This window comes from Sminthopsis crassicaudata, chromosome 4 (assembly GCF_048593235.1).
Source record: "Sminthopsis crassicaudata isolate SCR6 chromosome 4, ASM4859323v1, whole genome shotgun sequence".
Classification (NCBI taxonomy): domain Eukaryota; kingdom Metazoa; phylum Chordata; class Mammalia; order Dasyuromorphia; family Dasyuridae; genus Sminthopsis; species Sminthopsis crassicaudata.
The window spans coordinates 351,669,923-351,687,850 of NC_133620.1; the positions used below are offsets into that span (position 1 = coordinate 351,669,923).

The 17,928-nt window shown below is 35.8% G+C and overlaps 1 protein-coding gene across 1 annotated transcript; it reads right to left on the reverse strand.

The window, feature by feature from the left end:
- Positions 1 to 1,039: 1,039 nt before the first annotated feature.
- LOC141541345 (keratin, type I cytoskeletal 28-like) lies at positions 1,040 to 12,528 on the reverse strand. The gene is made up of 8 exons (XM_074265483.1): positions 12,064 to 12,528; positions 10,993 to 11,075; positions 9,120 to 9,276; positions 6,541 to 6,702; positions 6,334 to 6,459; positions 4,016 to 4,233; positions 2,781 to 2,836; positions 1,040 to 1,227 (listed from the first exon to the last, which is right to left on the reverse strand). The coding sequence occupies exons 1-8, from the start codon at positions 12,526 to 12,528 to the stop codon at positions 1,085 to 1,087; spliced, it is 1,410 nt and encodes a 469-aa protein (XP_074121584.1). The 3' UTR covers positions 1,040 to 1,084.
- Between the last annotated feature and the right edge of the window lie 5,400 nt (positions 12,529 to 17,928).

Here is a 17,928-nt window from a genome sequence, read left to right on the forward strand (position 1 = left end):
AACTATTGTCTGCCTCAGTTTCTGCAATTGTAAAATGAGGCAAATAATAACATATACCTTTTAGGGTTGTAGTGAGAATCAAATAAGATCAAATGGAATTTGTAAAGTGCTTAGCAAAGTGATTGGCTTAGGGTAGATGTTATATATATGCTATTATTATTATTTTTACCTTTGGTTACACATTTTTTTGTTGTTGTTCAGTCCTGTCTAACTCTTTGTAACCTTGTTTCCGGTTTTCTTGGCAAAGATACTGGAATGTGTTGTTATTGCCTTCTCCAACTCATTTTATAGATGAGGAACTGAGGCAAATAGGGTAAAGTGACTTGCCTAGGGTCAATAGCTAGTAAATATTTGAGACCAGATCTGAACTCATGAAGAGAAGGCTTATTGATTTCGAGTTTAGTGCTCTATTCACTGTACCATCTGGCTGACCTCTATATCAAAGTTTCCTAAACTTGTGACCCCATATGGAATTGTATAATTAAATGTGGGAATAGTGAAAAATTTGGCAACAGTAAAAGGATCAAATATTCCAATAATATTTAATTTTTTATATAAAAATAAGCAAACACAGTTATCTCATTAGGATGCAAATTTGAATTTATTTTAATAAATGGTAAAATTATATGCATAACAAAGAATTCTTTTAAAATAATATTTTTAGGCTTTATTACCAATAAATGTTTGATTTTTATACCTACTTTATATACCTATATATCTGGGGTCACATAAAAATTTCTTGAGAAAAAGGGATCCTTAGTAGAAAAAATTTAAGAAACCCTGCTTTATTATCCTTTCTGTTTAGTTATATCCACTGTTATATTAATACAAAAAGAAAATAAAGCATCCCAAGTACTTCCTCTACCCATTTATAAACAAGTAATAGCAAAAATGATTCACTAAAGAAAATGATTAAAACACTCAAAAATAAAAACAGATGTATATTTGCTTCTTAACCTGCTATCTGTGAAAAGAAAAAAAAATAGAAACAGATTTTTTTTACTAGTTACTAAGAACAGAAACTATTTTTCTTCTCATGTTTAAAATCATGCATTTTTCTAGAATCCTTTCTTGACTGGGTTCTCTAGAAAGGGATCCTTTGTTCTGTTTTGCCATTGCTCATCTTAGAACTCTTTTCTTCAATGGAGTGAACCCGGGTTGAGAGAACCTTGCCCCTCTGATCTAGCTCTTCAACAACCGTCTTTACTAGTGTAGTTTTGGAGATATCTAGAAATGAAACATATGCAAAATCAGTTAATCAGTCAAAAAATTTATTAAGCTCCTACATTATGTATCAGTTACTAAGAGCCTAGATTAAAAGAAGAGGCAAAAGACAGTCCCTGGCCTCAAAAAGCCTATAATTTCATAGGGGGATAACATATAAAACAAGTTCTATGTAGGATAACAGAAAATAAGCAGGGACGGGGAAAACTTTTTATAAAAAGGTCAGATTTTAGCTGGGATTTAAAAGAATCCAGGGAGGTTGGTAGGTAGAGCAGAAAAGGGAGAACATTCAACATGGGGCAAAGAGTCAGAGAAAGTGCCCATAGCCAAGAGATGGGAGTATCTTGTTTGCAGAACAGCTAGGAGGCTATCACTGGATCAAACAGTACTTGTTGAGTAGAAAGGTGTAAGAAAGCTGGAAAGGTAAGCCAGGTCATGAAGGACCTAGTCCAACATCGGATTTTTTTTTTTTTTTTTAATTTGTTCCCCAAGGCAAGAGTTACTGGAATTTATTGAGTAGGGTGTGGTAACATGGTCAAATTGCATTTTAGGAAATTCATTTTAGTGGATGAATAGAGGACAGATTGCACTAATATAGACTGATTCATAAGCAGGCTATTGCCATAATAAACAAAGGGTAAGGTGATGAGAGTGTACCCTGGAGTTGGGGAAGTGAAGGGGAGTGTATTCAAGAACTATTGTAAAGGTAAAATCACACACACACACACACACACACACACACACACACACACACACACACATACATATTTATGTGGAACAATAATAATATAATACATGTGGAATGGGAGTTTGGCACATACTTATTCCATATGCTTTTCCACTTAAGATGACAAAGCTTGCTTCTAAGAGCAGAACAGATAGTTCTTTAGGAGATGTACAACCTTCCCTTTTCCATCTCCATGCTTTTATATAGGCCCCACTCCCCACCCCCCTCTTCCCAATCCCTCCCCTATTGCCTCCTCCCCATCTTGTTCCCAAGCCTAGATGCACTCAGTTTTCAGTTCTGCTTATCAGAATCCCTGGTTTCTGATGTGTGAGGCATTTCCTCATCCTGAGGCTATTTCTCAGCAATTTTCACACCACTCATCCTCCTACTCCCCTTCCCCCTTCCAGTTTCCCACAAGTGTGGTCTTCTCTTTGTTAAAATGTAAACTCTTTGAAGTCAAGCCACTGTCCTGCTTGCTTGTTTTTGGATCCCTAGCATTTAAAGTACTTGGCAAAAATACTCTATCTCTCTACCTGCCTGTTTATCTAGCTACCCATCTCCATCTCCATCTTTCTCTTTCCTTCCTTCCTTCCTTCCTTCCTTCCTTCCTTCCTTCCTTCCTTCCTTCCTTCCTTCCTTCCTTCCTTCCTTCCTTCCTTCCTTCCTTCCTTCCTTCCTTCCTTCCTTCCTTCCTTCCTTTCTTCCTTCCTTCCTTCCTTCCTTCCCTCCTTCCTTCCTTCCTTCCCTCCTCCCTTCTTCCTTTCTTTCTTCTCTTTTTGCTAACTGGAATATTACAAGAAACAGTAAAAACAGGAATGCATTTTAATACCTTTAGTTGAATTTCCTGAAACTCCTGATCCATAGCCTTTTGTTTTGGAGCATGAACTATAAAAGTAAAAATAAAGAAAGATGACTTTTTTTTCCTTTTTCTTCTTGGAGTGATAGCAGGAATATTTAAATTCAAGTGAACTTTGCATCAAAACCCAAAATCAGATCTAGTTTTGCTGTAGAAGACACCAAGGCTTGTCTATTTAGAACCTGAAATTAAATGACATTTAATCTGAAATGAACATTTATTTAAAAGACCAGAACTGCCTTTCACTTATGAATCTTAACATTCGAAAGTGACAAAATAGACACATAGAAATGTGAATTCACTTTTGTACTTAGAGATTTATGAAATTATTCTTTCTAGATTTATTTTAGGCAGATAGACTTTCTCTTTTTATCTTATTCAGAGTTTCTAAGAAGTTTACTCATTCTCTTTCTCATCAAAACCTGGATTCTGCCTTTGGCACAAAGTTTTATTTTTATAGAGAGATCAGACTTCCACACCACTTCCATGAAGTACTGTGTACCATCCTTCCCCAGATCCCTTCAACTTCCCTTTATTTTCTTTCCTAATTGGAATATAAACTACTTGAGCACAAGGACTGTTTTTCTAGTTTGTATTTATTATCCCAGTTATTACCATGTTACCTAGCAAATAGTAAACACTTGGTAAATGTTTTTTAAAATTAATTTCATTCATTCATTTTAAACAAATTAGTCAGAAGGAAGTTTTCAGATAGACTTGTCAAGATGAATTTGGGATGGGCTATTTGATGTTTATTTAGGAAGAATAGACTAGTTATTATGTTAAAGTGAGGAATGGCTATTAAATGAAGTTATCTGATCAGATTGGAGTGCCAGAAGTAAGGAAAAGAGACAAGGAAAAGAAGAAAGAGAAGATGCATTGGAGAATCATGAATCCAATAAGAATCAGTTGACATAGAAACTAATAAATAGGAACTTGTGAAAATGACAAGGATTTTGATCTGAAGGGCAGGTAACAGAATTCTTGTGAATGTCTAATGTACCATTAGAGGTAGCATGATATAGTTTCTAGAGTTTATCTCAAAGTAAGAAAAAATTTCATTCAATCCTACATCTGACTTGTGTGACCCTGAGCAAATTACTTAATCTCACATTTCTTTAGGTAATTTGGTGACAACTTGGTTGTTTTCTAAAGTCTTGTGATCATGAAAATGAATAAAAACTGCATTTTCTAGTGGATTTCCTTACCTTCCATCCCCATCAATCAGTCGACAGTAGGTCTCAATTTCCTTCTCTAGACGAATCTTGGTATCAAGCAGCTGCTCATACTCTAGCTTCTGGCCCTCAGTTTCAGTCCTGACCTGCTGCAGTTGTTCCTCCAGAGCTCCAATCTGGGCCTGGATTTGTGACAGCTGCACACAATAGTTCCCTTCTGTCTCATTCAAGGAACATTCCAGTGAGTGTTTCTGGGAGTACAAGAGAAAGGCATATCTAAGATTAAAATTAAATCAGAAAAGTCAGGAATGAGTCAGATAGTGAAAATTGGCCCAGTGGATCTAGGGAAAGGATTCTAAATCTAATTTTTGGGTCATGGATTTCTTTTGCAGTTAGATGAAGCCTTCTTAGAATAATGTTTTTGAATGTACACTTATAAAGTCATCTCTCAATGCTAATGCCCTGCATTTCTGTGAATTGACACCTGGACCATCTACATAGTGTATTTGGTCTCAAGCTCATTTTTCTGAGAAATGTTGGGATGATGGACATGACAGAGTTAGCAGTTTAATACTTAAAAATGCCATATATCATGTTTCCTTTTCTTCCAGCTTAGTGAAAAGGAAAATGTGTCTCCACACTGGCCTCTTCAGACACAGCCAACAGATAGATGGCTAAGGCTAAATGATTTCCATCCTTTGGTCATTATGGGATTTGATTTCTGGTTTTTGTGTTGCTAATGGACAGCTAATGTGGCTCAATGGAGAGAGGATTGATCTGAGCCAAATGAATACTAGCTGTGTGACCCTGGTAGAGTGACTTAGTGCCCAAAGCAAGTTTCTAAGTTATATGTGTATTGCTGATTTTCATTGGTATTTGGAATTTTCACAATAGGAGTTCCCTAAATCAATAAAACCACATCTCTGTTTACTCACTATTTTATAAAATTAGATAAAAAATTCACCATAGCATATTAGAGGAATAATGACATAATTTCTTAGTTAAATTTAGCTGAACACATATAATTTATGGTTATTTAAAATATATTTTAAAAAATAATCCCTATGACATCTCACTGACTTGTATATATTGTATGCATTGTATATATTTTTATGTACCTAAGAGTATAAAGCTAGAGCTAGAATAGGTCTCAGGGCATATAGTACACCTCCATTATTTTACAAATGAGGAAACTGAGGCAAGGGAAGTTGAGTGACTTATTTGAAGCAGTAAGTGACTCAAACAGTTTTAGAATCCACAGCAATGCTTTTTCCATTATACCACGCTATGGTTTCCATGCCAAGAATGTAAGTTTCTTAGGAGTGGGGTGAGAGGCTGGAGAACTGTTTCACTTCTGTCTTTGTATTCACATTGCTTAGCATGTAGTAAGCACTTAAGACAGGCTTGATAATTGCCTGATGGATGAGGCAGAAATTATTTTATAACATGAACTTTAATCAATTGACCAATAAGCATTTATTATGTACCTATAATGTGCTAAGCATTGTCCTAGGGTGTTGGGTATTGGAAAGACATAACTAAAAAGGTCCCTGACCTCAATAATTTTGTGGGGGGGATCTCCAGGTCAGGAAATTTTTCTGTTACTGTAGATTTGTTATTATTTTTAAATGAGCACTCAGTCCTCATTGGGAATAAAATGCTTGATGATTTCAAGAAGGAGAGAAATATAATTTCCTTTTATCCCTCCCTCCCCCACCCCCCTGTTTCTTTCCTCCCTCCACACCTCCTTCTTTCCCTCCTTCCCTTCCTCCCTTCCTCCTTTCCTTCCCTCCCTCCCTCCCCCTCCACCTACTTCACCTCTTCCTCCTTCCTTCTCTCCTTTCCTCCCTCCCCTTCCCTCCCTCCTTCCATTCCTCCCTCCCTCCTTTCTTCCCTCCCTCCCTCCCCCTCCACCTACTTCACCTCTTCCTCCTTCCTTCTCCCATTCCTCCCTCCCTCCTCCCATTCCTCCCTCCCTCCTCTCATTCCTCCCTCCCTCCCTCCCTCCCTCCCTCCCTTCCTTCCTTCTTCCCTCCCTCTCTCCCTCCCTCCCTCCCTCCCTCCCTCCCTCCTTCCCTCTCTCCCTCCCTCCCTCCCTCTCTCCCTCCCTTCCTTCCTTCCTTCCTTCCTTCCTTCCTTCCTTCCTTCCTTCCTTCCTTCCTTCCTTCCTTCCTTCCTTCCTTCCTTCCTTCCTTCCTTCCTTCCTTCCTTCCTTCCTTCCTTCCTTCCTTCCTTCCTTCCTTCCTTCCTTCCTTCCTTCCTTCCTTCCTTCCTTCCTTCCTTCCTTCCTTCCTTCCTTCCTTCCTCCCTTTCCATTTTCAACCCATTTGATCCACACAATCCTCACTCACCGTTGCCAGAAGAGACTGTAGCTCGATCTCCAGGGTTTGGACAGTTCTCTTCATTTCTGTGAGTTCGCTCCTGGCCGAGGTGGCGGCTCCAGCATCATCCGAGATTTGCTGTTGGAGCGTGGCGCTCTGAGTCAGAAAACAGGTTAAGTCAGAGTGGTGAGGACGGAAAAAAAGGCGGGTAATGAATATCAGCTGTAATAGACCTACCTTTTCATTGAACCAGGCTTCAGCATCCCTGCGATTCTGCTCAGCCAGATCTTCGTACTCGGCCCTCATATTGTTCAACAGAACGGTCAGATCCACCCCGGGGGCTGCGTTCATTTCCACGTTCACGTTCCCACCTGCAGCGCACTGGAGGGTTTTCACTTCCTGAAAATAAATCACCAAGAAGACTTTCAAGGAGAAGTTTGATGCCAATTCTTAGAGATCTACCGAGCTGCCATATCAGTTTTGTAGGTTGATTTTTTTTTTTTTTAATTGAATTCAAATTCATTCCGAATCCTTTCTTTGATGAGATTTCTTGCTTTTAAAAATGTTGATAGTTTGGTATAATGCAGCAATCCATGAACTTCTTAAAAATTGTTTTGGTAGCTATTTCAAAGTAATTTATTTTCTTCATAATTCTGTGCACTTTATTTTACACTTTAAGGACTATTCCGAGAAGGGGTCCGTCTATAGGCTTTTTTTCCCCAAATTGTCAAAGGGTTTGATGTTACAAAGAAGTTAAGGATTCCTGGGTTAGGAATCAGGTCTTGCAGTGTGACCTTAGAATAGTCACTGAATCTCTCAGTGGCCCCAGGCAATTTGATAAGAATCTAAATTGAAGAACTCTTTATCAATGTACTCTAACCAAATGAATTTCTTGAATGGAAGTTCAATTCAATTTAATAAACATTTATTAAAAGTCCACTATGTCTAGGCACTGTGCTTAAATGCTGGGGATACAAAAGGAGGCAAAAAACAGCTCCTGTCCTCAAGGAATTTATAATCTAGTGGTGGTGATAGTGGACACATATAATGTATAAACAAAAACATACTTACCTCCCTTCCCTCCCCCCCCCAATAAATAAATAAATAAATAAACGAACAAACAAACAAATAAATAGACAAACAATTTTAAAAGGAATTGAAATTCACTAATACCAATGAAACCATAGGTTTGATTTAAAAATTTTTTAAAAACCACACTCCCCCTAAAAAAAAAAACTAAAAAAACTGTTAGATCCCAAGAGTTTATCAAAAGCTTATAGAACATTGGGTATTGTTTTAAGTACTTTCAGGTAAGAATTTAGAGAAGATATAAGCAAAGTGAATGAATCTTTTGCAAGCTAGACAAATACAATCCAAGCTGGATTTAGCATGAGAAGATCTGGATTTGAATTCAACATTGACATTAATTACATTGGGCAAGATATTGAGCTTCTCTAGATCTTGAATTTTTCCTATATAAAATGAGGAAATTGGATTAGATTATGTTTAAGACTAAGTGAGGCCTTATCAAATGAGAATATTTTTGTAAAGCACATAGTACAGTGCCTGGCACATAGTAGGTGCTTAATACATGTCACTATCTCTTTTCCTTCCCTCCTATTTTAAACATTAATTTTGGTAAAACCATATAAAATGTACTCTAGATTCTGTTAAACAAACAATACCAAATGAATATGTTTCATTCAAAAATATGTATTAAGCAACAATTAGGTGCAATGCACTAGAGATCTCAGAAATTCCTAGTCTAACCTTTTCATTTGACAGAAAAAGACTGAAACATAGTGTGATTTTTGGGACTTGTCTGCAGTTACACAGGCAGTGGGTATCATAGGTAGATGTGATCCCACAGCCAATATTCTTCTCCTTTTACCACAAAAATGGCTAACACATTTTCCCAGATCTATGTTGTTGCTGCTGGCTCATTATTGAAGATTAGACCAAATGATATCAGGAGGGAGATACCTTGACTTGCAAGTGAATTGTATTTAAATGAGGGAAGGCTGTACAAAGTCATCAGCCTCTCTCTCTCAAGATTCACTGGTGAACAGTCATAACATAACACAACTGGTAATGGTTCTGGATGCATTAAGAGATCTTGGCCTTTTAAAAGATCTTTACCAGATCTCAGTTTGCCTGAGACAATGTAAATTCAATTACTAAAGGCTACTTAAAAATTGAGACAATGGATGGTCTAGTTTGTCTTCATAACAGAGTCAATCTGGAATGGGAAAACCTTTAGAGTTTCTGGCCAGAACAGAAACTGTTACTATGAATATAGGAGATGATTCTTTTGAGTTGTAGTATTATAAATTTAGAGCTGGAAGAGACATTAAAAATCAACCCTATAATTTTATAGATGAAGAAACTGAAGCCCAGAGGGATTAAATGACTACAAAGGAGTCTTTGGCTGGATTTGAATCCAGATTTTACTGTCTAAAAGTCTATTAATCTATCAATCCATAAGATTATCCATAAGATATCATCCATAAGAACATTGTATTATCACTTTTTTCTCTTTAAATTGTCCTATATAGATTTCTATTTCTATTTTAATATTCCTGGTTGATTGTAAGCTCTTTGACATCAAGAACTCTTTTTGTCTTGTCTCTGTTATGTCTGTGTCATGTACTGTGCCATGGAGAGCTTTTAAGAATACTCTGACCCAGAATCTGTGCATTAAAGGTGGGAGAAATAATTTGGTATAAAGGGGAGGCCTGCATGATTATTATGTTTTTAACTGACCAAAGGAGAAGTTAGTTGACTAAAGAAGGTGTGGGGCTTTAGTTTACTCCTACCTCTTCGTGGTTCTTCTTGAGGTAAGTAAGTTCCTCATTCATAGTTTCATATTGGATTTCCAGGTCTGTTCTGCAGAGTGTCAATTCATCCAGGACTCTACGTAGACCATTGATATCTGCCTCAACACTTTGATGAAAAGCCAGCTCATTTTCAAACCTTAGAGAACATTGCATTGATTTTCAGGTCAAGGCATAAGGTAAGACAAAAATAAAACCAAATTTCCTTTAAGTTAAAATTAAACTAAGTCAGGATATAACTAGGAATAATTTCTTTTGTGCAATTATTATTAACAAATAATTAAAATATGAATTATATATATACATACATTATTAATAATAATTTCCTCTGGAAAGTTATTATTAGTACCACAAACTGTTTTTATGACAAGTGCTATAAAATGTGGTCTCAGTGGTGCGTGGGGTAAGACTGAGAACTCTCACTTACCCCTTAGGATACCAATATGAGACCACTGGTTGGGAGCTTATGTTCCTTTTTTTTTTTTTTTTTGAGGCTGGGTTAAGTGACTTGCCCAGGGTCACACAGCTAGGAAGTGTTAAGTGTCTGAGACCAGATTTGAACTCGGGTCCTCCTGAATTCAAGGCTGGTGCTCTATCCACTGCGCCACCTAGCTGCCCCCCCCCTTTCCCCAGGGAGCTTATGTTCCTATGAGAAGGAAAAAGCAGGGCAAAATAGAGGTAGAGCTCATTTTTGCACAGTGCCTGGGCAAATAGTAAATCCTTAATAAATGCTTCACTATTATTCCAAGTCAACTTTTGGTAGCTTTTATTTAATGAAATGCTTTTGTGTTTATGTTGCTAAAGAGAGCCAAATACCCTCTTATCATTTAGTTGTTTCTGTCATGTCCAACTCTTTGTGACCTCATGTTTGGGTTTTCTTTGCAAAGATACTGGAATAGTTTGCTATTTCCTTCTCCAACTCATTTTATAGTTGAGAAAATTGAAGCAAACAGGTTAGTTGACTTGCCCAAGGTTACATGGCTAGTAAATATCTGAGGCCAGATTTGAACTCCGGAAGATGAGTCTTCATAGTGCTCTATCCACTGTTCTACCCAGTTGCCTGTAAATACTGTAGGTATTCTCCAAATCTGACAATGTTTCAATTCAGCTCCCTGGAGAAAAGTCCCAGTTACTCTATCATAGTTATGGCTCTAACAACTAGATCTTTGATAAACTTAAAAAGCATAAAGAAAATTTTTAATAATTCTATCTATAAATCAATTAACAAACATTTACTAAATGCTAGACACTTTGCTAGGCCCTAGAGTTACATGTATCTTATTCACAGTAATATCACTTTCAAATTATTTCACTGGAGTAAAGTTCCAAAAACCCATTCAAGCTTTTTCTGTCTCATTTTTCCTTTCCTTTCCTGTCCTCTTTTTTATATCATAGGTTGTATTTTGTTCAAAATTTAACTATTTTATAATCCTGATTTTGGTTGGTAGTATTACAATATGAATCCCCTTTCCACATTTTTGTTGTTCTTTCTTGTCATCCCTCTTAATTTATTGGATATTGAAACATTCAATCAAAGAAATAATAATAACTAGTATTTATATAGCAATGTGTGTTTTGCAAAGTGTTTTATAGGTATTATCTTATTTGATCACTTCAGGAATCCAGGGAGAGAGATGTTGTTATTATCCCCATTTTACAGATGAGGAAACTGATGCTAAGTTTAAACAAGTAGAACAGTGTCACGTAGGTAGTATGGATCTGAGGCAATATTCAAATTCAAGTTTGTCTGACTCAAAGTCTAACACTCTTTCCACTGTACTGTGTAGCTTCTCAGAAATAGAAAGAAACATTTCTTCCATAAACATTGTTGCTAGCATTATTGTATACTCCTTACTTCAGACGGAAATCATCTGCAGCCAGTCTGGCATTGTCAATCTGCAGAACAACATTAGCATTGCTTGTGGTAGAAGAGATAAGCTAGAACAAATCAAAAGAGAGAGAAACTTTTAACATGCCTTTACAAGCCAAAATCTCATTTCACAAGACCAAATGTGATACAAAGCTAAATGAAGAGCTTTCTTAAAAAGCAACTAGATTGTTTTCAACTTTAAAAGAAAGTTTTGGTATAGTTTTATTTCGCTCAAGATCACAGATGTCAATCTGGATTCCACTTAAGTTATCTATTCCATATTATTCATTTTATTTTTTGAGTGAGAAATAAAGAGGTTCATCCATGGTCTTATAGCCAGTAAATTAACAATCTTGGGATTCTAATTCCAAGTCCAGCTCTAATAAATATTACTATATCAAATAAATTCTAAGATCAGAGAATTTAGAACTGAAAAGGACATTAGAACTCTTTGGAGAAGACTTTCTTTCTTTTTACAGTTAAGGAAACTGAGTCTCAGAGAAAATAATCGATAGATCCAGTTTTCCTGATTCTAAACTCAGCACTCTTTCTTCTTATCCAAGCTATCTCACCTTAGCTGAAAATGTTCAAAGTGAGACTACATAATTGAACTGGAAGCATCCAGTTTAATGCAATGAACATTTACTAAGTGCCTACCACATGCAAGTCACTATCACAGGGCCTGGGGATACAAGAACAAAACGAAAAATGGCATTGATTAGTTTTAATAACACTGAAACTCTTGAAATGCCTATGACTTAAAAGAATAGGGATTGCCAATTAAAATTAATTATAGCAATGTACCATACATGACAAGTATTAGAACTTTACATCTCACATTATCATAGAGATTTTGCTGGGACATTCATAACAGCAAGACAAAACATACTTGGAATTCTTTCGAATTTGGGATTTCTTACCTTATTCTTTTTTTAATCTTAATTTTTCAAATTTTTAAAAAACTTCTTATTTTCAAAACATGGATGGATAATTTTTCAACATTGATTGCATAGCCTTGTGTTTCAGATTTTCCCCTCCTTCCCCTAGATTTCTTACCTTATTCTTAAGCTCTTCAATCGTCAGTTGATATCTGCTATAGTCATGATCTAGGCCACGGCAAGAACCAGGACCAAATTTCTCATACCACCCTTTAATTTTTTGCTCTAGCTCAGAATTGGCCTCCTCCAGAGCTCTCACATTGTCCAAGTAAGAAGCCAAGCGGTCATTAAGGTTCTGCATGGTAACCTTCTCATTGCCAGAGAGGAGGCCTTCGTTCCCCACAAAACCAGCACAAGAAGCACTTCCAAAGCTACCACTAACAGGGTTCCCATTGGGGGATCCCCCTGAGCTCCCCCCGAAGCAGCTTCCATAACCTCCACCAGGTAAGTTTCCACCTCCTATAATAGAGCCACCACACAGGCTATTATTCCCAAAGCTAGTGCTACCATTGGGTATTCTGACCGAGCCAGTTCCAGACCAGGAGCAAATGCGCCTGGGTCCACTAGAAATCCGAAGAGACATGGCCTTTGAAGAAAGAGCTCAATTTGTTTGTGGGGTAGTTAGTCAAAGTGGAGAGACTGCTTAGTTTAGATGGCTTCTGTGAGTTTTATATACAATGAGTAGGGGTGTTTCTCTTTGAATTCTGTCTGAGAAAAATGATATCTGCTAGATCAGCATGAATTATCCATAATTGGATGATTTGAGGGGCAATTAACATCTAACTCCTATGGGTTCTCTCCATATACATGCTAGCTATTATTATTGTTATTAGGAAGGCAACTACCTTAAGGATATTTATTATCTTAAAAATAATAGGGTGGAGCTGGGTTACTTTAATTATTTATCTTCTAATTTTTTCATGAGTAATTCCTTACTTTCATCCAGAGCAGTAGACTATAATTATTATCATCCAGTATAAGGTATTATCATATTTCAAAGAAAAAGTAAAAGTTTGATATGGAGTCTGTTTGTCTTTGGAATATCAATATTTGAGTCAATTTATTTAATTCAGAAAACCCTATAGTATAATCCACTGCATCTTAGGCTTAATGTAATAGGCACAATAACATCTATAATTAAAAACATCGTGACTTCACTAACTGTATATAAAGGATTCTTCTTCCATTTAGATTCTGCAAAAAATATTCTCTCTGAAAATAGTGAGCATCTTTGGCTAATATGTCTCCTTTTATATTCTGCTTAATACTGATTCACTCTATGCTTTTCTGCTTTATGAGATGATACTGCTCATAAATGTCAATCATCCTTCTTTGTTAGATTTTGATAGACAAATTTATTATCTAATCCATTATGGCTTTTAACAGCCATCTTTTTCCATGTGGGAAACAAATTAGGTTTCTACTAAAATGCTTTCTAGGTTCTTTTGGTCATGTTGTGGCAATTACATTGTTTAGAATTCTGAGTAAAATTACAATTAGTGTCAGTGCCATTTCTGTTGTTCATTTTTATTTTGTTTTGGTTTTTAGCAATTCATTTAAAGAATTCAGGATTAGTCCTTTTAAATTGCATGACTTTCATTTATCATTATTTCTACTCCTCCTGCTTTTCCTCCTCTTCCTCTTCTTCTTTCTTCCTTCTTCTCTTCTCCCTTCTTTTCTTCCCTCCCCCTTCCCTCTCTCCTTTTCCTTCCTACATTTCTTCCTTCCTTCTTTCTTACTTACTGTCTTCCTTCCTTCCTTCCTTCTTCCTTCCTTCCTTCCTTCTTTCCTGCCTTCTCTCCTCTCCTCTCCTCTCTTCTCCTCTCCTCTGTCTCTGTCTGTCTCTGTCTGTCTCTGTCTGTCTGTCTCTCTTCTTTAGTAAATTTTGACAACTTTAATGAGTTGACTGTGCATAGACATTTATGATTTTAAAATAACTCTCACATCAACAATAGATGTTTTCCTTTATGCAAAGATATAATTAATTTCAAATTCAGTTTCCCCTAGAATCCTAGATTCTTAGGAACTGGATAACCCTGGGCACTTAATTTAGTCTTTATCTCCCTTGGTTAGGAATAATAATAAGAACTCTCTCCCAGGGTTGTCGTGAGAATAAAATGAGATAATATTTCAAAAGTTTTTTGTAAATCTTACAGCACTGTATAAATGCTAGTCGTTATTATAGAAAAATAAAGCTTCTGTCTAATCTATGAATCTCATTTCCTTCTCAATCATAATTTCCCATATATTGAATAAATGAATAAAATGATATATTATAAATGTATTATAATGATATAATATAATAATAAATATAAAATATGATGTAAAATAAATAGTTTGCCACAAATAGAAAAGTAAGACAGCTTCTGTTCTCAAAGAGCTCAAATTTGAAAGTGGGAGACAATACATATAACATATTTTCCCTCATTCTTACACCTTTTCCCTTTGCATTGAAATAGAATATATTATCATTTGATTTGAAGAATCTTATAAAATTCTTTGTAGAATTTCTCTACCACATTATCCTCACTAACTGATATTGGTACATGATCTTTACTTATTCTTATAGTAGTTTTTTTGGAAATATTTATCATTAGTAATTCTACACCTGATGGCTAACTATCTCATGCAATAATTTAGGATATCCCAAAAGTCTTGGTGTAGGTTTAATAACTTAATCCTTCTTATTCTTTTAATAGTTTAACCTTGCACTAAGATTTTTGGAACATCTTGTCTTACTTTTAACCTTTGGGCAGACAAGACCCATTCTACTAGCTCCTTTCTTTGCCTTTCCAAGGAGTATTTGTGAGCCATCTTTCACTGAGCTGCAATTTCCTTTGTTCTTCTGGCTTCATTAATGAAAAGAACATCAAGATTCCACAGTTCTGGCAATGAGAATATTCATTAATTATTGAACAAAACTCTCATGTTTAAGAAATGAATAATCAAACTGTTGGGTTTTTTTTTTTTTTTTTTTTGGTTATCTAAAAGAAATTGTGTGATTCTTCAAACCTTGTATTTTCTTTCTCACTATTCAATCATCATCACTAGGTGATATCAGTATAGGTATGTTTTACTTATTTTAGAATATCTTGCATCTTTCCTTTTTCTTATTCCTCACAGGACAGGAGCAGGGAGAAAGGGAGCAATCATTAAGCACCTACTATATGCTAGGCATCGTATAAGTACTTTACAAGTAGTATATATCATGTTTGTTACAGCAACTCTCAAAAGAAAATATTATTATCTGCTTTTCATAGGAAAACTGAGGAAGCAGAGATTGTGTGACCTACTCAGAATCACACAGTAAGTGTCTGACTCCAGATTTGAATTCAGATCTAATTCCAAGCTCAGTGCTCTATCTTTTGCCACTTAACTACTATTTACCTATAGAATATAATCTTTTTGAGAACAATAGTAATTTCATTTGTGTCTTTCTATGCCTTTATTCAGAACATTGCTTTGTATGATAATTAGATATTTATTGAATGTGGTCTTATAAGATCACAACATAAATATGGGAATCACTTTGTTGGAGGAGAGCCCTTATGGTTGCCTCGTGTTCAGGATTGACTTCTTTTCCCTTTGCTCTTCATAGTTGATTGTTTCTTATGTGTTGCAACCTGTTCACTCATACCATCCACTTTCCCATTACCCTCTGAGTAACATTTAATTTTAATTCTTTGGAGACTGTTGTGGTCTATGACTCATCCTGATTATTAATCTCAAGTGGGGAATTAAAAAAAATATTTTCCAGTGTTACAAAGGAGATATAACATGGTAGCCACATTGAAGAGGGATTTTGTTTGTGGATAACATTGTTTAGCACAATTCCTGACACATTAAATATTTAATAAATGTTTGTTGACTTATTGACTTGATCTGACTTATAGGTTGCATCAAACCTTAAAGTAGGGAAGGAGGAAGGAGAAAGGAAACAGAGAAAGGATGGAAAGAAAAAAAGGATTTCTTAGGCACTTTGTTCCAGACACTGTGCTAATAAGCACTTTTCAAAAATTATCTCACTTAATTCTCATAACAACTTTGGGAGGTAGGTGATGTTATTATCCCCATTTTGTAAGTAAGCAAGGACATTTTGGTGTCTGGATATAGTTTTAGGCCCATGGTCAGAAAGACCTGAGTTCAAATTTAGCCTCAAGAATACTTACTAGCTGTGTGACCCCGGGCAATTTACTTAACTCTGCCTTTGTAAAATGAGCTGGAGAAGGAAATGGCAAACCATTCCAATATCATTACCAAAAAAAAATCCCAAATGGGGTTACAAAGATTAAACATGACTGAACAACAATAAGAAGATAGTTAAGGAAATTGAGGCAGACAGAGGTTAAGTGACTTATTAAGGGTTACACAGGTAGCAAGTATCTGAGGCTGGATTTGAACTCAGGTCTTTCTAACCTCAAGTGTAGCACTATATTCACTATACCACCTAGTTTAAACTTTTTTTGGTTATATACCCAATTAATTAAAAAAAGCATGCACCTCTAATATATGCCTATTTTCCTAATTATAAATTGTAAACATGGACTATTATACTAATAATTCTGCTATAAAATTTACAGAAAATCTAGAAATTAACAAGATGAAATAAAAATTTGATCCAAACTTCATTAGGGAGCCACAGGAGTTTATTGAACAGAAGAGTGCCATTGTCAGATCTGTGTTTTAGGAAAAAGGCAGCTCTTTGGAGGATAAATTGAAAACAGAAAGACTATAGGAAGATACCCTAGGAAGTAAATGATAGCAGTAGCTGGGACAAGAGATGATAAGAAACTAAACCAGGGGTTTGACTGTATCACCTCTCTATTCAGCAAATTCCAGTGACTTCTTATCACTTCCAAGATAAACATCACATTTTCTGTTTGTTTTTTTAAAGTCCTTTATAACCTGTTCTCTTTCTGCCTTTCTAATGTTCATATACCTGATTCCCTTCTATGACTGCTGCCATCTAGGACCTCTTTATTGTTCCTTGCACATGATCCTCTGTCTCTTGACTCCTTACATCACCCTCCAGACAATTTTCACTATCCCCACCTTAAAGCCTGGAATTCTTTCTCTCTTTTTCTCTGTCTATCGCCTTCCCTGGTTCCCTTTAGGTCTTAGCAATTGATTTCCCTTTACCCTTTACATCAGTGTCTTCTTTCTGTGAATTATATCCAATTTATCCTGCCTGTATCTTGACTATACATAGCTGGTTGTTTGTTGTGTTCCCTGTTAAGCCATGAACTTCTTCATGATAGAAATGGTTTTACCTTTCTTTGTATTTCCAGTGCTCAGTATAATTCCTATCACCTCTATTACTGTTATTCAGTCATTCAGATGTGTTCAGTTCTTTAAGGCCCCACAGACCAAACTGTCCATGGTGTTTTCTTGTTCCTAAAAGAAGTCTTAGACAAGATATCACAAACAAATTTGCCCAGTTTCTCTAAGTGTGAGAATGTATATGAATATATATATGTTTTGGTATTTAGAATCCAGTATAGTTTTTATTTTCTTCTGTTCTCCAAAGTAATTTTCACCTATGTAAAGAAGTTTTGTCTTTTAAATTTGACTTTAGTTTTCTTTTGTATTGAATTATTATTCATATTCAAATATGGATAATTAATTATTGAATTAGATATTTTCCCTTTGTATAGTATTATTTTTGCTGTTTTTCTGTCATTTTTCCAATTATGTCTGACTCTCCATAATCCCATTTAGGATTTTCTTGACAAAGATACTGGAATGGCTTGCCATTTCCTTCTCCAAATCACTTTACAGATGAGAAAACTTAGGCAAATAAATTTAAGGGACTGGCTTGTCACACAGCTAGTAAGTTTTGAACTCAGGTCTTTCCTATTCGAGGCCCAGTGCTCTACCCACTGCTCAGCGGGTTGCTCACCTAGCTGCCTCCTATCACATGCTAGGAGCGTAATAAATAATAAATTAATAAATAATAAATAAACATGTGTTGGTTTCACTTTAA

Coding starts and splice junctions, on each gene's coding strand:
- LOC141541345 (XM_074265483.1), bottom strand. CDS start 12,528: ATGTCTCTTCGGATTTCTAGTGGACCCAGGCGCATTTGCTCCTGGTCT. Junction 9,277..10,992: donor GCAGATGATTTCCGTCTGAA/GTAAGGAGTATA, acceptor ATGTTCTCTAAG/GTTTGAAAATGAGCTGGCTT. Junction 6,460..6,540: donor AAGCCTGGTTCAATGAAAAG/GTAGGTCTATTA, acceptor TTTCTGACTCAG/AGCGCCACGCTCCAACAGCA.